Genomic DNA, 23797 nt, shown 5'->3' on the forward strand with positions numbered 1-23797 from the left:
TTTATACATGTAATTGTAACAAGAATACAGTTTTTCTTTTCTCATATGGTTGGTGCATCCAGTCAACAACATATGCATATTTTTATTTTTGTCCAAAACTGACATGCCTAAGAGAGATGTGAAATTTTTGGCTTTCAGCACCACTGCTTGTACAAATATCTGTCCTAGAAATTAGAACATTACAGTAGCTTATAACACCCTAACTCTGTAATGTAGCAATAATGTGAAGTGTACCCAGTAGAAGTCATGATAGTACGATTCATCTTTCATAGTGTCAGTTGTTCCTGTCATCCTGACTTGTACCTCCGTCCACAAAATCAAAACCAGCTGTTATAGTGCACTATTTTGTAATAAATTTTATTTCTGAACCTAACTGATAAGAGGAAAAAGCATCTGGAAGTTGGTCCAATATCATGTTGTCACCACCTTCTTTTTTTAAATATTAAAATGTGATCTTACCTTTCTCATCGTCACCACACCTGTAAACATATTTTGTATCTCCGTCCGCAGAATAAAAACCGTTGCATTGTAGTGCTCTATTGTGTAATAAATTTTATTTCTGTAGAAAAAGATTGTGTTCTATTTTGTGTGTTGATAGTTTATAACTTCAGGAATGTGACAGAAATAATCTTTTAAGTAACCTGCTTAGCACAACAAGTGCTGCATTTAATTGTAACACTATCATAAAGCAGGTGAAGAGTTCAAATCCTGACCTGACAGATTTTGTTTTGCGCCTCTTGATCTGTTCAGAGACATCTTCACATATTAATTCCTGAGGTCAACAGTATATGGTATAGTAATCCTGAGTTATGTGTATATTGTCATGATTGCTGTAGGAATTCTCAATGATCAAAGGTGAAGAGGGATGTAGCTCTAAGGTCTGTGACCAATGACCATGAGGCACAGAAGATGTGGGTTCAGTCCCAGACTTGAACAGGAATTTTGTCAATTCATCTGCGCTCACTGTGCATTGGGCTTGTTCCTAACTTGTCTTCCGTCAATCTGTACATCATGTTTGTCAGTAACTTGCCAAAGGTCAGCAGTTTACCCAGGGCGCTTGCTTTCTCCACACATAAAACTGACATCCATCATATTCTTGAGTATGGCATTGAAGAACAAGCAATCAGTCATGATTGAGTGAGTAGTGTTCATGTATAATGCCTTTTGTTCAGACCAAAGTGCTTTCGCCTGTGAGCTTTGGGAGTTCAAATCCAGCTCAAACTGGCTTCACTCTGAGATGGTGTAGTTTCCTTCATACTCAACATGGCTTTTCTCCAGACTTACCTCCTGAAAACCTGATCTCTATCACCTGATTGAAATATTCTTCAGTGTGGCAGTGGAAAATATGCCAATTAATAAATAGAATACACGCCTAGTAGCAATTCTCAGAAATGTTTTAAACACATAATATATGTTATTTTTCTACGATTCCTCTGAACATTTACATCGGTTGATTCAACAGTTATCTTTGTTCAAATTAGAAGAAAAATGATTAATTTGACTGGAGTTTTACATTGTGCTCAATAATATTTCACTTATACCATGGCAGCCAGCATTTTGGTGACATGAAACTTGGCGCTTACCCACAGGCGTAGGAAGCAATTTCAAAGTGTGGGGGCCAAGAATCCCAGCAAAAAAGGTGAGGGTCCAGGGGCCGCCAAGACCCTGGAAGCTCTGGAGGAGCTATATCGCCTTAGAGATGATTTGCCGTATCTTAGATATGCCAATTCAGGTGTTATTAACTATTTAAGCCTGCCTGAAAAAATTGAAATAGACGTTTTGCTCAACTGTTGACGCTTTTGCAGGGATAACCACGGGTCAACAAAGAAACTGAACCAATTTATCCAGAATTCAAAATTAAATTTATGCACGTCGGAGAAAGGTTGGTGTAGATTGACTAATACAAGCATATAACTCGTATGGAGGATAATTGGTGGAAAGAAAGATCCATGTTTTTACTGGGCCTTATTGGTAAACTTGCCGGCCTATTCGCACCGGCTTGCTATCGATTTTCGGTCATCCCTTTCTGGCCAATGAACATAGGCACATTATCAGAATAACTTTGTGCAACATAGGCCTATAGGCCCTATATCTTGAGATTGTATCTGTAGACGATGCATGTTTTTTATTATTATTATTCTTTAACTGCTGTGTGTATCTGATTCAAAACAATAATGATAGTAAAAAAAAGTTTAAAAAACGCCAATCGGGCTATAGGAGAGATTGCACGTCCTATGTATAGGCCTGCGCTTTTATCTAATATTAATTAGGTATTATACGCTAATTTTTTCAAATATTTTGCCCTAAACTTCGCATATGATAACACTTTAGAAACTAGTATTAAGAAAAGCTGGGATTTTGTACATTAAATAATTCAGCACACACTTTTGACGTTTCATCCCTAGGTTATCACTGTGAGTAGACCAATTTTCAAAAATACAAATTTAGATTCCATAAAAAATTTTTTTTTTAAATTATACCCAGGCATATGACAAAGATGTCAGCAGTTCATAATATTTGTTTATAAATGTATTACGCTATAGTAGTTGTTGTTGTTGTTTATTTTGTTATTGTTTACCTCTTGATTTGCTGTTGACGGTGTAACTTCACTGTCTGACTTTGTTCGCTTGTGTGTGTGTGTGTGGGGGGGGGGGGGGGGGGAGGGTATCGTAAAAAAGGAATCTATCGACCGTTGAACTCGACGAAGTTTGGTAACCGGCTCCATTTCAATCGACTGACGAGTCCCATCTAAGAGAGCATAAACATGTATAAATATGTAGGCCCAAGGACGGAAAAAACACGTAGGCCCTATATTAATAGTAATGTGCACTAGGAAAATTGCAGTTTACCATGTTTAGTTTACCGAGAAAATATATTTGCAATAGTGTGATGTTTTATTCGGCGAAGGGACCTGTTTGTGTTACAAGTATATATAATTTCCTGAACCTGAAAAGTGGGGGAGGACCAAAAGATATGCTCCCCCTCCCCGCTTTTGAAAGGTAAGCGGGGGGGGGGGGGGGGTACTTGCCACTTACCCCTCAACCCCCGCTTCCTACATAGGCCTATATGTGCACATGTAGGCCTACTAAATGGACCAACGAAACAAAAGACTATGTCTTTTTGTTCAGTAACTTCTTGGATTTTCAGACAAACTTAGAATATGCAGGGACACGCACAGTTTTTTGGCAATTAATTCGCCGGTTACACCGTGGGTTTGACATGAGGTTAACATAATACAGCCAGCATGTGGTTGTCAACTTAACCACGTGGGTTTTGTTTTGGAACTCTTCTGTGTTCTGCGGTAAATTATGGTCGATAAAACGTACAGCATATGACGAAAATATCCACTAAAATGTTCAGTATTTTTACGTTATCCCTTGTTTTAAAGCACAGTTAAAGCCGTTTTCGTGACAATGGCTAGTGGAGATGAGTTGGAAAATTTTCGAAAGCAATGGGAAAGAGAATTGAAACATTCACGTCGGAGAAATTATGCGATTTCCCAAAAGTCGAATTCGGATAACAAACCTGACATTGCCAGAGAAGATGAGCTTCGAGTTAAGGACGAATTAATTCGAAATCATCATCGTATTCCAATAGAAATTCTTGAAAACAATGATTCCAACTCAACTGAGAATTACCACCCTTTCGTGATCGTTGACAATTTGCTCAAGAGTGGGCATCATCCTTCGTCAACAGAGAAGACAAAGGGCAATTGTTATTTCAACCGTGAGAATGACGATGATGGCATGGTTACAACTGGAAACGTTCCTCGCCCGGACACAGATCTTACAAACTGCTTATTGTCACCAGAATCAAAACGTAGAAAGCTATCCAACCCATCTCAAATTGCACATGTAAAAGACAAAAGTGGAGAGAAAGTAATAAATAAAAACCAAAGATTGCTGGATCAGTTAATATCAGATCTTGTGAGTACCGGTACCGAGATGTACAGTATGCTTGTACTTGTCACTGCTGTTGATTCTCAAATGGATTGCCCTTACATAACGCACATGTTGTTGTAGTTTGAGGTTGCTTTGATGTTCGGTTTGGCAAAATTTTGTTCGGCCAAGGATATGGCCCCCAAACAACTTCATATTCGGCATTTGGGACATTTTATTTAATAATGGTACCTCTCATATTTGTTTTGTTCTTTCAGGATGAAATAACAGAAATTCCTTTCTTTGACATCAACCTTCCGAGAGAACTTGCACTGAAGATTTTTCATCACCTGGATTTTGCTGATCTGTGCCGTTGTTCTCAGGTATGAAAGAAAATGAACCATCTTTATATACATGTATGTCGTCAAATTGATTTGGAATAACTATTTTTAGATTTGAAAAACAAAATAAAAATTAGACAAACAGTTTTTGGATTCCTACATGCTCAGTTTATTTACACTTGCTTGTACATTTTGTTTTTTGGAATATTGCTAAAATACATTGCTTGTTTTGCCTAACATCATAGTGAATGTATCAGTCTCATTTTGAATACTGTAGACCCGGGCTGAGTTGGTGACTAATTACATGCATATGAAAAAATAGATTGTTACATGCTGTGATAATAGTTGATAAGAGGTTGTGTATTTTGTATTTCCCAGGTGAGTAAAGCATGGAGAAGCTTGGCTGAGGATGAGTTACTGTGGTACCAAGTTTGTCACAGGTTAGGGGAACACAAGCAGATGACAGAGGGTGGAGACTGGAAATCACATGCTAGGTACTGTGTGACCAGGAGGAGACAACTGCTAGCAAACTGGAAGGTAACTCTTTATGTAGACAAGAGATTATCATTTTATTTTTCTCTTTTTGTACCAAAATTTTTGTGTATTTATTTGCTTTTTGGTGTTTTATGCCGTACCCAAGAATATTTCACTTATGCAACAATAGGAAGTAGTAAGGTGGGAGGAAACTAGGCAGATCCTGAGGGAAAGCTACAACCATCTGCAGGTTGCTACCAGACCTTCTGAATTAAGCCCAGAGAGGAAGCCAGCATGAGCTGGACTTGAACTCACAGCGACCACATTGGTATCAGGCTCCTGGGTCATTGTGCTGCGCTGGCACACTAACCACGCTAATTTTAGATTTTTGTATGACCTGACATGCCTGAAGTACATGTTCTTTGTTCTGACACATGCCTGATGTCTGAGTGTAACAGTTTAGGTGTCATACATGGTGTCCTCAGCATGTTATTCCAATGAGGCAGCCGTATACATGTATATATATATATATATATATATATATATAGGGTGTTGCCATGCAATACTATCTGATATGACCAAAATAATGTTAAATCTGAAATTGAACTCCCTAAAAGGAACAAAAAGAAAAAAACCAAGACACATTTAAAGACCAGTCACATCCATAAAAATAATGAAATATGTGGTAGGATTTAATTAAACTGCCTGATGTCTTTGGAAACTCAGATGTGTTGACTCCATGCTTTATTTGTTACAGAGCCGAGTGGGCAGTTTACAACAATTCCAGTACATAAAAGGTGGTGTTCTCTGTCATGTCAGCTCCAGCGAAGGAAGACTTGTGGCTGGGTGAGATCTCTACAAAACCTATAGACTCATGCTGTTTGCGATATGAAGTATACTTTCAGGTGTACAGAATTCATAATCATTTAATGTATTTATTTGTTTATTTGATGGGAGTTTTACACCACTCTGGCAGCCAGCATTATGGTGGGAGGAAACACCCTACCTTCTGCAGGTTGCTAGCAGACATATTCTGTTAAACTTCAGACAGTCACTTGTGGCATATTTATATTGATTACCATATATTAAGGATTATTAATTCAGTACTGATATTTATGGATTAAAGGATTAAAGGCAGTTCATCCTGCTTGTTTCTCTGCTAGATACATGGATATATAAATAAATAAATGAATAGGAAATAATTAAACTAATTCCGTAAATAGAATAAAGGAAGTAAATTGGAAAATAAACTAAATAAATGAATATGCAACAAATATAGACAACTAGGAAATAAGGTGTATAAACTACTGCCTGTAAATGGTCTCATCTTTACAGGTATATACTGTTCATACCTGATGCAGTCATCAGAAAAAGAGAAATTACGTAAAATATGGCAAGAAAGTTAGGTAGTAATAAGGACGGAAATATATATGTAAAAAAATATGTTAAATATGTATTTATTACCAGGTACACTAATGGACAGGTAAAGATGTGGCAGCTAAAGTCTGGGGAGGAATGTGTCTTCCAGCCCTCCTCTACTGCCCTGGTGATAGACGAGGCTCAAGAGGAGGGGACACTGGCCAATCTGCTGATCTCCACAGCTACCTCAGATACACTGACAGCAGCAGGCTACTCACAAGGTATGAAGGTGTATGGTACATGGACAATAACATGTTACCTTGGATAATATTTTCATATTTATAAGTTCATAATTTATATTGTCATTTTATAAGTCTTCATGTAGTCTTCATTTTTATACCCCTCCTGAGTAAAGGACATATTATGGTTAGGCGGTGTCCTTCAGTCTGTCTGTCTGTCACTCCATTCGTCTGTCACTCCGTCTGTTTGTCTGTCTGCCAGTCCGGCTTTCCATCGTATGTACAGGTATTGTAGACGTCTGGCAGAATGATGGCAGTACCCAGCCTATCCACACCATCCCCTGTACAGAAGGTGTGTCTCACCTCATCTGGTCTTTATGTACAGGTGTTGTAGACGTGTGGCAGAATGATGGCAGTACCCAGCCTATCCACACCGTCCCCTGTACAGAAGGTGTGTCTCACCTCATCTGGTCTTTATGTACAGGTATTGTAGACGTGTGGCAGAATGATGGCAGTACCCAGCCTATCCACACCGTCCCCTGTACGGAAGGTGTGTCTCACCACATCTGGTCTTTATGTACAGGTATTGTAGACGTGTGGCAGAATGATGGCAGTACCCAACCTATCCATACCGTCCCCTGTACTGAAGGTGTGTCTCACCTCATCTGGTCTTTATGTACAGGTATTGTAGACGTGTGGCAAAATGATGGCAGCACCCAGCCTATCTACACCATCCCCTGTACAGAGGGCATGTCTCACCTCACCCTGGCTCCTGGCCAGCCTCTTGTCCTCACAGCCCATGGGCCGTACGTCCGCTTTGACTTAGGGAGGGGGAGGGAAGTCAGCTGCATCAGCTTGACCTATTGGATCTGAGAACAAAGGTGAGGAGGCCTTCTCTCATGAGACATTTCTTGTTGAGAAGTTCTGGCTTTTAAAGCATTAGATTTCATTTAAATTGGTTAAAAAAAAATACAGAAATAAAAAGATTTTAAAAACAAAGAAAAAAAAGAAGAAGAGAAAGGTAGTTTTGGGCATAGTTTTCAATGGTTTTTCCACTGATATTTATACTGGTTGTATGAGCATTCTTTCACCTAAATATTCAATGCCATATTTAATGCCATACTTCATCAACTTAATTTTTGGGCTTCTTTTTTTTCATATAATTGTGTGTAGTCCATTGTTTTGCTTTTTGTTTCACAGTCATGTGTACAATTGTTTCTTCTGATTTTGATCAGAAAAGGTATGACTTATACCTGTACCTGTCGTTAGCTTTTTCTCAAGTAAATTAGAATTTGACATTTCCAGGTATGATCTTAAGTCTTAAACCTAAATTTCTTTCATTTTTTTCAAGGTGAAACACGTTCGACTTTTAAGGTGCCCAGAGCCATACATTCCTGTATGGTACAAGACTGTGGTAGCTACAAACAATGTGGTCTGGGTGCACAGGCCTGGCCATTCACATGACAGCATGACTGAGGTACACAATATAACAGAGGCCCCTATAACTGCCATGGATGTCTCCCCTGACACTTACCAGTTGGCTGTAGGGGTCAGCATGCTGGGTGGACCTCAACAGTCTTGTAAGGTGAGTAGCTTTCCAGGAAGGGAGATAACTAGTCATTTTTTTGACATGATAATCATGATGACATGAGGTCATTTCCAGTCTGATTTCAGTCAATCCATGAAAGTTTCCCATCAGTTGTGGTGGATACCAATGTCTACACGTATGTATGGTAAATGACCTGAAATTTCATGCCAATAATTGCACATTTAAAGGCAAACAGTTGTCATTAAATATTATATTCGGTGTTGAAACTTAAATTTTTCCATTTACATTATCAGTCTATCTTCCCAAGAAACCTCAAAACAACTTTCTAAGACAAACAGAATTCTCTGAATCAAGAAAAAGGTGGATTTTAACTTGGGTGAGATTTACTATATTCTGTTGTTTAACTATTAAAGGCATCATGCTGAAGACATCGGATATGACACACAGCTACATTTGTGGTTTACAGTTATTGTCTTCTAATGTTTAGTGTTTGGGAGAAGCCAAAATCACCATTTTAACTGAGACTAACCATCTGTGTATGTTGTTCATTCTGTCAGTTATTTTGTCAGTCATTCTGTCAGTGAATCTCTCAGTCAGTCAGTTTCTCAGTCATTCTCTCAGTCATTCTCTCATTCAGTCATTCTCTCAGTGAATCTCTCAGTCAGTCAGTTTCTCAGTCATTCTCTCAATCATTCTCTCATTCAGTCATTCTCTCAGTGAACCTCTCTGTCAGTCAGTTTCTCAGTCATTCTCTCAGTCATTCTCTCATTCAGTCATTCTCTCAGTGAACCTCTCTGTCAGTCAGTTTCTCAGTCATTCTCTCAGTCATTCTCTCATTCAGTCATTCTGTTAGTGAACCTCTGTCAGTCAGTTTCTCAGTCATTCTCTCTGTATCTCTAAGTGAATGTCAGTCAGTTTGTCAGTCATTCTGTCAGTGAATCTCTCAGTCAGTCAGTTTCTCAGTCATTCTCTCATTCAGTCAGTTTGTCAATCAAATCTTTTACATTTGTACATCTTTTAACAAGGGCTGTTCATTTAAAGAAGAGCCTGAGTTCAAGATAACACAAAAAGTTTGACCTCATCACCACATCTGTGTTCATTAATTGTAGGTGAAGCTCTACTGCCTGAAGAGTGGGAGGTTACTGAGTACCCTGAAAGGTCACACATACTTCATCAGCTGTATCAACCTTCACTCGTCACCAGCCAATCATCTGGTCACGGGGTGTGGAGATAGGAAGTGAGTGTGGATGTGGCATGGTGAAATCATGTAGAGTTAACACACATGTAGCTCTAGTCTCTCAAGTCCTTTATGTAGAGTTAACGCACATGTAGCTCTAGTCTCTCAAGTCCTTTATGTAGAGTTAACACACATGTAGCTCTAGTCTCTCAAGTCCTTTATGTAGAGTTAACACACATGTAGCTCTAGTCTCTCAAGTCCTTTATGTAGAGTTAACACACATGTAGCTCTAGTCTCTCAAGTCCTTTATGTAGAGTTAACACACAAGTAGCTCTAGTCTCTCAAGTCCTTTATGTAGAGTTAACACACATGTAGCTCTAGTCTCTCAAGTCCTTTATGTAGAGTTAACACACATGTAGCTCTAGTCTCTCTACATGTCTCTACATGTATGACAAAAAGCAGCATCAGGTGAAGAAAATTCTGTATCTAGCCTGCTGTAGAATTCAAGCATTGGAGTGCATTTAATTTGGTAAAAAATAATTCTCAAAATCATCAGGTTTTCTTTGGAATTTTTCATCAACTAGTTGTCCTTCTGTATGAACTGTAGTACAGAACTGTGAATAGGTGGTAGACAATCTTGTTTATAGGTGAGCTGTAGTACAGAAGAGTTCTTAGACAGTAGACAATCTTGCTTATAAGTGAACTGTAGTACAGAAGAGTGCTTAGGTGGTAGACAATCTTGTTTATAGGTGAACTGTAGTACAGAAGACTGCTTTGGTGGTAGACAATCTTGTTTGTAGGTGAACTGCAGTACAGAACCGTGCTTAGGTGGTAGACAGTCTTGTTTATAGGTGAACTGCAGTACAGAACCGTGCTTAGGTGGTAGACAATCTTGTTTTTAGGTGAACTGTAGTACAGAAGAGTGCTTTGGTGGTAGACAATCTTGTTTGTAGGTGAACTGCAGTACAGAGCCGTGCTTAGGTGGTAGACAGTCTTGTTTATAGGTGAACTGCAGTACAGAACCGTGCTTAGGTGGTAAACAGTCTTGTTTATAGGTGAACTGCAGTACAGAAGACTTCTTAGGTGGTAGACAATCTTGTTTATAGGTGAACTGTAGTACGGAAGAGTGCTTTGGTGGTAGACAATCTTGTTTGTAGGTGAACTGCAGTACAGAACCGTGCTTAGGCGGTAGACAATCTTGATTATAGGTGAACTGTAGTACAGAAGAGTGCTTTGGTGGTAGACAGTCTTGTTTGTAGGTGAACTGCAGTACAGAACCGTGCTTAGGCGGTAGACAATCTTGTTTGTAGGTGAACTGCAGTACAGAACCATGCTTAGGTGGTAGACAATCTTGTTTATAGGTGAACTGCAGTACAGAAGAGTGCTTTGGTGGTAGACAGTCTTGTTTGTAGGTGAACTGCAGTACAGAACTGTGCTTAAATGGTAAACAGTCTTGTTTATAGGTGAACTGTAAGTACAGAAGAGTGCTTAGGTGGTAGACAGTCTTGTTTATAGGTGAACTGCAGTACAGAAGAGTGCTTAGGTGGTAGACAGTCTTGTTTATAGGTGAACTGCAGTACAGAAGACTGCTTAGGTGGTAGACAATCTTGTTTATAGGTGAACTGTAGTACAGAAGCCTGCTTAGGTGGTAGACAATCTTGTTTGTAGGTGAACTGTAGTACGGAAGAGTGCTTTGGTGGTAGACAATCTTGTTTGTAGGTGAACTGCAGTACAGAACCGTGCTTAGGCGATAGACAATCTTGTTTATAGGTGAACTGCAGTACAGAACCGTGCTTAGGTGGTAGACAATCTTGTTTATAGGTGAACTGCAGTACAGAAGAGTGCTTAGGTGGTAGACAGTCTTGTTTATAGGTGAACTGCAGTACAGAACCATGCTTAGGTGGTAAACAGTCTTGTTTATAGGTGAACTGCAGTACAGAAGACTGCTTAGGTGGTAGACAGTCTTGTTTATAGGTGAACTGCAGTACAGAACCGTGCTTAGGTGATAGACAATCTTGTTTATAGGTGAACTGCAGTACAGAACCATGCTTAGGCGGTAGGCAATCTTGTTTATAGGTGAACTGCAGTACAGAACCGTGCTTAGGTGATAGACAATCTTGTTTATAGGTGAACTGCAGTACAGAAGAGTGCTTAGGTGGTAGACAATCTTGTTTATAGGTGAACTGCAGTACAGAACCATGCTTAGGTGGTAGAAAATTTTGTTTATAGGTGAGCTGTAGTACAGAGGAGTGCTTAGGTGGTAGACAGTCTTATTTATAAGTGAACTGTAGTACAGAACCTTGATTATGCGGTAGAAAATCTTGTTTATTTGATTGGAGTTTTACATCATAGGTGAACTGTAGTACAGAGCTGTGATTATGCAGTAGAAAATCTTGTTCATAGGTGTCCTGTAGTAGGGAACCGTGCTTAGGTGGTAGAAAATCTTGTTTGTAGGTGAATTACAGTAGAGAATTGTGATTAGGTGGTAGACAATCTTGTTTAAAGGTGAACTGTGGCGGTTGGTCAAATTTTGTGAGCAAAATTGTCACACTAGAGGTATCTGAAGCATGGAGCCAATGGGATTTAAAGAAATAAAATCACTAGATGTTGTAAACAAACAATTTTTTTCAAGGCTCATAGGCCAAGTTTTATGAAGTTTGGTATTCTCTACGCGTTTATCTGCCCTTGATGTCCCCCTAGTGTATGACGTCACAGTGGAGTGATGCCGTTTTGTGCAGTTATGAACTGTGTTAATTGCACACCGAATTATGCTGGGATTAGTTTTCATGCCTTCCCATCGGACCCCATCGGTATGCACGATAATGGATAATCGCCAAGTGATGAGACCATTTTGTGCAGAATAAGCACTCTAAATTATGCTACCAGCATTTTGAGAAGGCATGTTTTGACCCAGCTTACAGGCTAAAACTGGGGTTTGTAATTTGATTCCAAAGTGGAATGGAAAGTAAAAAAAATCTGACAATGTTTGAAACCGGAAGCAGTACCTACTATTTTCAACATTCCTGGTCACAGAGTTTTCTGGACAAAAAACATGGATCAAATCCAATGTAGCCCATATTGTATCTTTAAACCACAGCACCACTATTAAGTCACACATACTTGACACACTAGTGACATTTAAGGGCAGAGAAGAGATGTGAGTTTGTTGTTAGACTTTTTGGTGTTAATTATATTTTCAATTTCTTTTTTGAAAATTTATTTTCAAAGTAAAACAACTCACCAGATTTAGAAGTAAAATGAGAAGTAAAATTGGGACATTTCACCTTTAAGTTCACTTAGTACTTTAGGATGAAAAATTCCATTAAGTTACAGGTGACTTTAAATACCATGTTTGACCTTCAAATACCAGTTTTCTGCTGACACATGACATACAATATTCTTCTTGTTTGAACAAAATGGCCTAAGATATACAAAGTATCTCAATTTGTATCTTTATGTAGAGTTCGTGTGTATGACCTGCGGTGCACGTCCCCGGCCATGACCCTGGCTGCACACACCCACGTGGTCTCTCAGGTACAGATGGATGACTGGAAGGTGGTGTCAGGGGGAGAGGATGGACTTACCTGTGTGTGGGACCAGAGGATGGCCCTTAAACTCTGGGACTGGCACAACAGGTGAGTGCACAATTTACATGTGCCTCTGTAAAAGTATCTGCTGTGGTAGTTTTCTCACAATGCATTTGTAGATTGTAAGCTGGACTTCCTGACCATGAGGTACATGAAGTGTGGGTTCAATCCCAGCCTCTGACAGGAATTTGTTGCAGTCTTCGGTCAACAGCACTTTGAAGGACATTGTCACAGTCCTACAATCTTTGAAAAAAGTTTGTAGGTAACTTAACAAAGATTGGTGGTTTACACTGACTACTGACGATGACCTTGACCCATGAAAATGATCAACATTGTGAAGTGGAAAATCCTTAGTGTTAACATACATGTAGTTCATAAAAGTCAGTAAAAATTTGCAAGTTTCATTGCATTATAACATTGTGAAGTCTTTTTCTTCGTAATACATTAATTGCCATGAAAAGTTAGATCAGATGAATTGGAACAGCTCCTTAACCGCTCCTTAACTTTTTCCGTCCATACAACTGTATCAGTGGAACATTTTGAATATGGCAATGAACCTCAATCAAATAATTACGTGTAACTACCCTAAATGACCTAAAATTTTGCCCATGACTAACTTGCTCAATTTACCTTATTCTGAGAATTCTAATGATTCTAGAAAAAAGCTTTAAGGCTGGTTTGGAAGGTGTTATGATATCTTAGTGGAAAAATGTATATGTATGTTTCGGCACCAAAAATGTTATTTTATGGCATTTGTTTGCCTAGGAAAGAGCACATTTGTGGGCGAAGCTTGGTGTCATTTAGGATAAATATGACCAAACAGGTTGTACTTTGATCACTGAGGACATTTTATATCCTGTGTGCTTTGTTTGTTTTATTTCTTGACAGGCATCCAGTCAGGTACAGTCAGTTTGAAGACAGTCAGCTGGTTGTAGCTAACATACCAGTAGAAAAGTTCCCACAGACTGACCAGTTTGAAACTTCACTACACAAGAGGTAAGCTCATCTGAGAGGTAATTGCTCTATGATTTGTTCATTAGTATGACTCCCTAGCCATTTTGTATGTAAAATGCCATGTTTTAACTGTTATCTCTGCAATTTAATGAACTTTTTATATATAATTATTCATTTGTTGACTTAGTGTGCATTTTTTTTTTTGTTTTTTTTTTTTTTGTATAATTATTTATATTCTTTTTGTAAAAGAGTATAATTTATCCCCAATCTAGGCAGAGTACTGCTCTCAACTGAAATATATGTAGAATGTATAGGCTTGTTTTGATTAGAGACAACATCATCAACTGGATTTGCAAAATCACAATATCAGTGGAATAAAACATTAATTATGCTACATGTACATCACATTTTCCATCATATAAAGTAATATAGATGAACATCGCCCTCAAATGTCAGGAAACGTTAAAGAATGACATTTGTACAATGAAAATCACCCTCAAATGTCAGGAAACGTTAAAGAATGACATTTGTACAATGAAAATCACCCTCAAATGTCAGGAAACATTAAAGAATGACATTTGTACTATGAAAATCCCCCTCAAATGTCAGGAAACGTTAAAGAATGACATTTGTACTATGAAAATCCCCCTCAAATGTCAGGAAACTTTAAAGAATGACATTTGTACAATGAAAATCCCCCTCAAATGTCAGGAAATGTTAAAGCATGACGTTTGTACAATGAAAATCACCCTCAAATGTCAGGAAACGTTAAAGCATGACATTTGTACAATGAAAATCACCCTCAAATGTCAATGAAAATCTGTTAACCACATTTGTTGGAAATTTTATCATCTTATGCTGGCAAATGCTGATGATTTACTCATGGTTACTTCAGTGTCCTCGACCCAAGAGAATGACAGCCTTGGTATAAGTGAAATATTTTCATGTATGTAATCCCTGGTATAGCCTTATCTTCCAAAAGCAGTTTTTAGTATAAATGTTTCTACATATCTGTAATATTTCCAGGTATCGGGGATCAATCCAGCTGTATGACTTCCTGAGTGATCAGAGTACACAGGGTGTTCCAGAGAACTGTCTGTCCAACTACGACATCGCTGAGGGCTACGATTACAACATACGACTGACAGTACCCTATGACATTGTGTGAGAAGGGAAAAACAGTCCTGTGTGATGATGGAAAGTTTCACTGTCTGGATCTCAGTCACTGGACAGAATACATGTGCTCAGTTTAAATGAGCTACCCATAACCAGGTGCAGGTTCCACAAAGCCAATTCTAACTTAAATCAAAACTGAAAATAGGGTTTCAGGGCTTATTTTTGGCTCAGAAATGGCTGTGCAGAATTAACAGCCTCTAGACTTCAAGCTGCCGCCAACTTGGCAAAATCTGGATTTGATCATGCAATATTATTGGTCAGAGACAGATTGGCAGTGAAGAGAAAAAAAGGCGTGAACTGATTAAAAAAACGAGCATCACATCTTACAAGGGAAGAAACCATCAATCAGCCTCACGAAAATCTGTCGTAAATGACAATCTGTACAGTAAATTAAAATTTAGTGATAAGAAAACAAACTTGTCTTCTGAAAATCTGCTTAATACAAATGCAGATATTCCCAGGTTAAAGTGGTGTAGGTAAACGAAGCATAGATAAAAATGCGTTTTCACCTGTGAGATGTGATGAAACTAAAGAGAGCCAGAATTTGATCAAGACCAGGGGCTGACTCTGTACTTCCATTGTCATTGGAAGCCCGTTGAAAGAGGTGAGCATACAGCTACACTTAAGTTGTTATGTTCGTCCAATATGGCGAAAACAAAGGTAAATATAACTTAAAATTTCAAAAATGGCGCCACGGCGATTCTGATATTTCTGATATAAATACCACGTAAGTGGAAACGTTCAGTCCAGAATGACCGAAAATGTTTACCTCTCCAGCAGTTTCAACTTTACGGTCACACAGTATTTTCTAGATGTAAGCATGTTGTGTTATACATTTGTTATGCAAAACTTAGACCTATCTTGTAGTACAATGGGCGTTGAAATGCCTGCCTTAATAAAGACCACTTCTGCTGCTCAAAGGCTGTATTGGGTGTGGCGTAGTAACACCATTTACACTTTATCATTTGGAACCATTCCCACCTAAAGTAATTCTGCTACAAATAGTGTATTGACTGTTGATTCTTACCTTTGTTATGGCGTTTTCTTGGTAAATTGGTAACATAATACTTCTGTTTTACCAGAGATTAACCGTCACTCTGACGTGCACCCGAGTTGCACTTGTGTGGGGAAAAGTTGGACCTGTGTTCAAACCAAGTGGTGATGACTTTCAGTGCAAATGTTTTCACATGCCTCCCGATTTCCCTTTTAATACCTGTTAAAAGTAAAACAGAGACATTTTTTTCAAGAAGACCCTTAATGAAATCAGTTTGCTGTGGAACTTCAAATCAGTTTTATGGGAGGGAAGGTGACCTCAAAGGTTTCAACGTATGAGGCGTAAACAATTCTGAGGTCGGCATGGGTTATAAAGAATTTTATTTTGAAAATTTTGTGGAGATGCACACATTAGTAACCTCATGTACTTTAAATGACAATGTACAACTTGTAATTATCTCTCATTAGTGTGCACATACATGTATATTTGTGTATGCACCTGTAGCATGTGTGATACTTTGATAAATGTATTTATTGTATGCATATTCGTCTGTTGAGTTTTCTCTTGAAACAAGGTGCAAATTCCTCCGGTGTTTTGATCTCTGTATTTATTTATTGGTGTTAAAACGCGATGTTTCAAGAATTCAAGTGGAGGAAACCGGAGTGTCCGGAAAAAACCCACCGAACTGTGCAAGGCACCTGATAAACTTTGTGAACTGAATTGAGCTTCTTTCCTATGTAAAACAGGGGGATATACTGAGAGTTAATCCCTGGGGGTGCAAAACCATATATTGGAAATTGACGGCTCATCGGTTGATGTATAGGGACATTTTTCCTGTACTCGTTTGATTTTTGATGCAGCGTATACTCAGTACTTTTTCACGCATATGACACTGATTAAGATTATGGGACGGGGAACCACAGTAGTTCTCAAGGTGCCCGAACCTGCTAAAACTTCATACAAGCCGCAGCCGGAGAGGGAAAGCAGGATTCCAACTTGTGGCCTTATTGGTCATAGGCTTGGCAGTTGCTGACCGCCTGAACCATTCAGTCCCTTACCGATACTTGCAATAATTCCATATGTACTCACAGCTCTTAAATTGAAGTAGTGCTTGTAGTTAAATCTATTGTAACTAAAGTGCAAATTTCCCCATAATCACGGCATTTTCATTGGGCATTGCATTTATTATTCTTTAGATAAATGCAGAGAATTCATGACATCCATCTACTGGAGACATGTCTTAAAGATGTTGCCACAAAACTGTCGCACATTTTAGATTGTTGGGAATTTTGCACTTCAAAGGCAATGAAATAGCGTGCCGACCACGCAGGGCCCTGTCACACAAAGCGGTTATGTACCGACTGATTATACTTGTCATACTTAAATGTTATATGCACAAAAAGAAAAAAAAGCAAGAGTAGACTGAAATATATGGTGATAAAAGAAGTACACGTAACAGAAAATCGCTTCTACCAAAAATATACATTTTTGGGGGAGGGAGGGAAGGGGCTGTTTGAATTGTGATATCGCCCTGTCCGGATAAATAAAGCACGGTTTGTTTGACGCAATTATCTCCGATCCATGAATTATCTTCAACATGTCGGGAGATTTCTGGGCACGTACAGACTTAATCAGGCCGGATTGTACAATATTTGATTACTTATTTCATTGGTGTTGAATGCCCTAATCTAGGCTGTTTCACGTTTTCGAAACGGAAGTAGCTGAGTGAACTATTGGCCTGTGACAAAAAACTGGAGAACTTTACATTTGATTCACTTGTTTTCACCAATGTGCTTGCCGTAATGGTGGAAGGGACCACTACCACTCTCTTCATTCAACTTAACATGTCCGCCGAAATGATTACAGAAATCGATCACCTATTCTATTGTCTTCAAGAATTCGTAATTCGAATCAGCACAGCATGGAGAAGAAAAGACTTAGTCGGTACTATAATGTGCGTGTACTTTATACACTCCCTACACTCAAAATATCGAAATAAAGGGGGAAAATGGTAGGCAAAATGAAACTCCAATCAAGTCCTTTTGGAGGTGGATTTATGTTGTGTCAAGTACACTGCTACACGGAGTTTTCCTTGTTTTTCCTATTATTAAATTGTATGATAAAGATGATAAATGGTCTGTGTGTTGATGCACGTAATATTGCACGGGGGTTTCTGCTTCGAACAGAAGCATAAAACGTGATGTTCTTCTGTGCAGGGGGGGCATGGTCAGGCTTGCCTCTGAAATCACATGCTGACTGAACAACAGACGAGGAGAATTAGACAGGACTTAATGAATGGAAGGCACAGGACCGAAGCATCCAAGAAAATCAAGTGAAGACCCATAATAACCAAGATGCTATTGACTGTGGGGCCTTGAATCTTAAACTGTTATTACATTACCGGGCCATTCATCAACAGACGTTGACAAGGTGCAATTGCCATAGAATCCAAAGCGCGACCAGCGTCCTGCAAAGACAATTTGACAAACGCTGGCATTTCCGACCAGGGAAATTATCTTCTCTGAAATCGGAGAGCAGGACAAAGCTGTCGTCTTTCTGTCTAGCAGATAACGTCCAACCTAATTTTCCCCTTCGTTTGAATTTAATGAGGATTACACTAAATAATCGGGTCGCAAATAAAAAGGTTTGCTTTAGCGGCGTGGAGGAAATTGGCCTGATCAATGGGACGTGTTGCTGAGGTCAGGTCGGGCCAAAGCTCTCGGTCACCAGGGCCCGACCAAGGCGACACAAATATTCCCCTATTAACAGCTTGGCTGGTTTCTTCCGCCCAAACCCATATTTACAGCTGTCTTACCGAGTTATTGGAAGAATTTCCGAAGAGTGCTATAATTGAATTAGATTTGGCGTTATAAAGAGTTGCCAAACTGTTGAAAGAGGCATTGAAGCTGTCTGAATAACGTTCTTGAAAGATCTACAGCAATTTCCGAAACCCAAATAATTCCTACCCTGGCTCCAGTTTTATTATCCGCCAAGCGAGCGGAAACCTCTGGGGACTTCGATTACCCGATAAATATCGATCTCTTACTCGCCACAGCGATATTAATTCACGGGCCTGTTGCTTTGTGGTGACAACAGACCACCCAAGGGGAAAAGACAAAGCGTGTGAAATTTGATCGACCTGAATTTTGGCGTGACTCAATACGTTACGATGATTTACTTCCACTACGGAATTTCCATTTTAATGATCTTAAAGCCCTGTGGCGCTTTGGGTACATAGCGATTTAGCTTCATATCGTTTAAACATTTTTATCTTCCCTGTGTTGTGTGTCGGCTAAAGCCAAGGAGAACAGATCGGGCACTGGGCTATACACTATAGTCTCTCGTAGTAAATTGTGTTTATAGTTGATGTTTACAAAGAGTCACCATGTATTCTGATTTATCTGAAATGTCCACCGCATGACGTTTCAGTTATGTAGCACTAAAGATGCATAATCTTATTGGCACTCGCTTGGCGCGAAAAGACAACGCCGTAGTGTCTTCGAAGCAATGGTGTGTAATCAAGAAAACAAATGTTCAATGAAATTTGAATCTTCTGTTGCATGATAAATATATGCACACTATTTTTTTGTCAAAAACTAAATAAATTAATTAATTAAGTGATTATGTACATATACATCAAACTTACCTGCCATGACACCAAAATTACTAATTTTGAATATTAGGAAGTATATAATCCACCCGAATTTGAGCAAAAGTGTTAGAATTGTAACAGTGTGTTATCGTTTCATAGTTTCGCAGTGTCGTGTCATCGCTTCGTCCCATCGTTCTATTGCTTTGCCCCATCGTTCCATCGGTTCGTTTCATCGTTTGTCTATGGAACGATAGTAAGATGATGGCCGCAACCAGCTTCCATCGTTTGGTGCATTTTTGAACAGTGTATATAAGGTGATATAACTTAAATTCATGTTTGGAATTCTGAACTTGAGTCACGTCTACGCGGTGTATTTTTACAGCCCTTGGGGCAATTATTTTAACAGCCTTTTATCTCAAATGGCGCTGGTATAGATGCAAAAACCGAGAAAAAACGGATTAGAGTCTGCTGTATTTGTCAGCTGCTAGGATCATGTCCACTGATCGCCCGATGGGAACGCCGCCAGGGAATAGCAGGGTGGTACTGTAGCTGATTCTAACCTACTCTGCCGGACCTGACGCCGCATACTAATGACGTGGGGAGGAAACTTAATCTTAGATAAAAACAACCTTGGCTCTACTTGCTGAAGTGTTTGACGATTCTCTGCATTTTGAGAAAATGAAAAAAATGTCTTAGCAGGTTTATCTATCATCAGAAGTGATGATTTTGTTTCATTTTTATGTAGATGAATGCCTAAAAAAGAGTCCCGTTCTTGTGCAGTTTAGACATACACTACCCAGATCTCGGAAGAAACAGCTTCTTGAATTTATTGTACACCGCAGTTGTTTTACGTATGTCTAATAACGTTGAATGGTAACTGTAAGAACATTCGAATTTTCACCGAAACTTTCCTGTACAAAAACATTAGTATTTATTTATTTGACTGATGTTTTACGCCGTACTACGAAAGAAAAAAAAAAACATGAAAAAACTGTGTCTAGTTCATAACTTCACACTATGCGAAGGCCAATTCAAGAAATAAAACCTGACTGCATTGTTATTAAAGGTCGTCGACTGAGGACTTTGATTGAGAGAGTGACTGATTGCACGATTTAATTGGACGATTCCGTTCAGGATCTTGAAGAATAGAAGTAAATGATTTCATAACTCCAGCGGTTGATTGATTAGCTATTGATCTCCTTAATTATTGAACTGATTGGCAGCATTGATGCATATTGTTGAATTGTTCATTTGTTTTAGGACTGGATATCTGATTTATTGCCTGATAGAATTACTATGATTTATTAGCTGACGGCACTACTGGTCGATTGGCTATGTTCTAATCATTTAATGACTCAAATTCGTATCACCAATGTTGCTGACAATACATAATGCTGGGCCGCCTATATTAACAGATATGCAGAAGACAAGAAGTACAAAAGTAGCCTACAGACAGCAAGTCGTCCTTATTGGATGTCATCCGGCGATGCCATTGGTACTTGAGTAATCTCATTTTCAGTCCGATAAGCACAGTAACATGCCCTTGCATCATCTGGCCGATAGTCGCTGTCATAACTGTAATCCTGTATCGCTCTCCTTCGGAGCACTCCATCAATAAATAGCCATTTGCTATTAACCTCCAAGATCCGTGTCGGATTATACCGAAGACATAGCGGATCAATACATGCAAATTCGTCGAGAACATCAATATTTCCAATACAATCCCTCCTGTTGTTTTTTCCCGGCTTTGGCGCCCTGGACTAAGACGCAAGCCACGGGATCGGCCAATGGCTAACCTCAAACTCCAAATTTGCATACAATTTGACGGTTTCTTCAGGAACTGGCTGACCGAGCGAGTGGCGTTCATTGGCGAACACCCCAAAATTAATCCCGTTCCGCGCGACCTTAGAGGGCTATAATTCAGATGCGAAGGGTTAACACATAGCGTCTTGCTTTAACAATCTCCTCGCACCGTGGAATTATCGGCGAAATCAAATTTGAATCAGATTCTAAGTGTTTCTGTTCCCCACCGGCATTACGTCTGGTCTCGGGCTAGCTGCGTCTGGCGACAAGACGCCGTGGCGCCATTGCCCCAGACTCCTTCACCCTTCTTTCCAGAATAAAAGCCCCCCTCTCTTCCTGAAAATGTTTCCTGATGACCACCTACCTTTGAAGCAACCACGACATCTTGTCATGGATACGGCCACTGTTTCCTTCACTTTTATGTCTAACTTCATGTCGGCTGTTGTTGTAGTCCCACTTTCCTTGTTTCGGTGAAAGTTTTTCAGAATGGTTAGCTTCCACATAACGGCTTGCAAATCTAACGGCCTTCTGTAAGAAAGGGTTCTGTGGTAAAGCAATGGACCACAAATGGTACCAAGTGGGCACGCAGCTACGTTACGTGGCTGATAACTTTGACCGCGGTAAAAGTTTGGTCCGACCGGCGGTACAAGTGAAACTCGAGATTTCGGGAGCACTGACAATGTCCGAAACAGGACTCCTTCTATCCCTACAACTCCTGTCTGTGCTGCTTGTCTTCATCAAAAGGTAGGATCAAAATCTTCTGTCCTCTTTACCTATTTTATTATTTGGAGTACTTTTTTTCTTCAACAACAATTCAAGATGGTTCCACATGGCATTGGTCATGTGCAAAGGAAGAAAAGTGTGACATGGGGCAACACAGAGTAATAGATCTATAACAAGACATCTGTTTCCTGTGCGATATATATACACATTAGGAAACTTAACTTTGCATTATTTTATACATACGAAAAAACACTTGTGTTGAAATTATTACAATAACTTGTGTTTCTTTCATTCAACACAGAAATTTATTTATGGAATACTACAAAAAACTTGTGTGTTCTGCAACAAGTATTGTGTATAACATCCAGCACATCTTGTATTCAATTCTTTCAACACAAGTGTTTGTAATTGTGTGTAGAATATTTATGGACGACCAGTGTATGTTTTCAATTGTAACGTGAATTCGATTTTCTTCTCAAGAATGGCAAACCTTGCATAGTAACCCTTCTTATCAATAGCCTACAAATCTATAAATATTAAGAGGATATTAGAGTTACAAATTACAGAGGACAGCAAGCAAAGTAACAAAACAACTAACCATTCCATTTGCAACACTTGTGCCGATAGGTTATGAGTTCGAGGCTCAAGCTTTCTAATTTGTTTACTCACTTTTATTACAGTAAAACATACGCATTTATCCTTTGACGTTAATTTTCTTTTTAAATACTTCTAGGGTTTCTTCAGGAAAATATACCACCTACATGTACACCTCTATATTCTCAACTGCCTTTAACATCCATTAACTATAAGTAGGTATGTTCATTTTTTTATTTTAAGGTATAGTTTTTATCAATCATGACAGTCGGTACGCGGATTTGGTGATAAAGACGAGCCCCAACAAACATTTGCTTGATATTTTACATCCCGGTGACATTTTCGAAAAGTTTTACGCGTTTTTATGTGAGAAACAAAGCACGAGGAAGTGATTGATAAAGACCTACAAAACAGATACGAGAATACCGACTGTGCTTGATCGCACTTTATTATGCGTAAAGAAAACATGCCTAAATTCTACAGATTTAATTCTTTGTTTCACACCACACTCGAGAACATTTCACTTACATGGCGGCAGTCACGTTTATATGAGTGAATAGAATCCGATAAAAGCCCTGAAGGAACCACCGGGGTTCGTTATGTACCTGGCAATCCTGACCTAAAGCCGCATCCGACCCCATTGGTCAATTGACCAGCCAGTCGTCTTCCATGAGGCTACCGACGACAAACTGCCGCACCTGACTTTCCCTAACCCAGATTATTCTTCAGAACAGCGTAAAACTCCAATCAAATAAATAAATAAAGCTTCTTCCGCTAGGTGGACATTTCTAGAAATGACCAAAAGACTCAATTCGAAGGTTATCACTCACCAGAATCTCCACAACAGATACGTACAAAACATGTATAACGTCCTGGTCACTGTCATTTACAGCAGATGTCCCACAAATATGTATGACGTCCTAGTCACTGTCATGTACAGCAGATGTCCCACATACATGTATAACATCCTGGTCACTGTCATTTACAGCAGATGTCCCACAAATATGTATAACCTCAGGATCACTGTCATTTACAGCAGATGTCCCACATACATGTATGACGTCCTGGCCACTGTCATTTACAACAGATGTCCCACAAACATGTATAACATCCTAGTCACTGTCATTTACAGCAGATGTCCCACAAATATGTATAACCTCCCGATCACTGTCATTTACAGCAGATGTCCCACATACATGTATAACGTCCTGGTCACTGTCATTTACAGCAGATGTCCCACAAACATGTATGACGTCCTGGTCACTGTCATTTACAGCAGATGTCCCACAAACATGTATAACATCCTGGTCACTGTCATTTACAGCAGATGTCCCACAAACATTATAACATCCTGGTC

The 23797-nt window shown here is 39.2% G+C and overlaps 1 protein-coding gene across 1 annotated transcript; it reads left to right on the forward strand.

Annotated features, from left to right (window-relative positions):
* The first annotated feature begins 3331 nt into the window (after positions 1-3331).
* LOC135477138 (F-box/WD repeat-containing protein 8-like) lies at positions 3332-14778 on the forward strand. Its single transcript, XM_064757293.1, has 12 exons — positions 3332-3926; positions 4157-4261; positions 4598-4756; positions 5451-5539; positions 6161-6333; positions 6974-7144; positions 7527-7531; positions 7643-7876; positions 8950-9077; positions 12479-12652; positions 13493-13600; positions 14585-14778. The coding sequence occupies exons 1-12, from the start codon at positions 3414-3416 to the stop codon at positions 14724-14726; spliced, it is 2001 nt and encodes a 666-aa protein (XP_064613363.1). The 5' UTR covers positions 3332-3413; the 3' UTR covers positions 14727-14778.
* Positions 14779-23797: the final 9019 nt, after the last annotated feature.

The sequence above is a fragment of the Liolophura sinensis genome, chromosome 10 (genome assembly GCF_032854445.1).
Source record: "Liolophura sinensis isolate JHLJ2023 chromosome 10, CUHK_Ljap_v2, whole genome shotgun sequence".
In the NCBI taxonomy this organism is placed as follows: domain Eukaryota; kingdom Metazoa; phylum Mollusca; class Polyplacophora; order Chitonida; family Chitonidae; genus Liolophura; species Liolophura sinensis.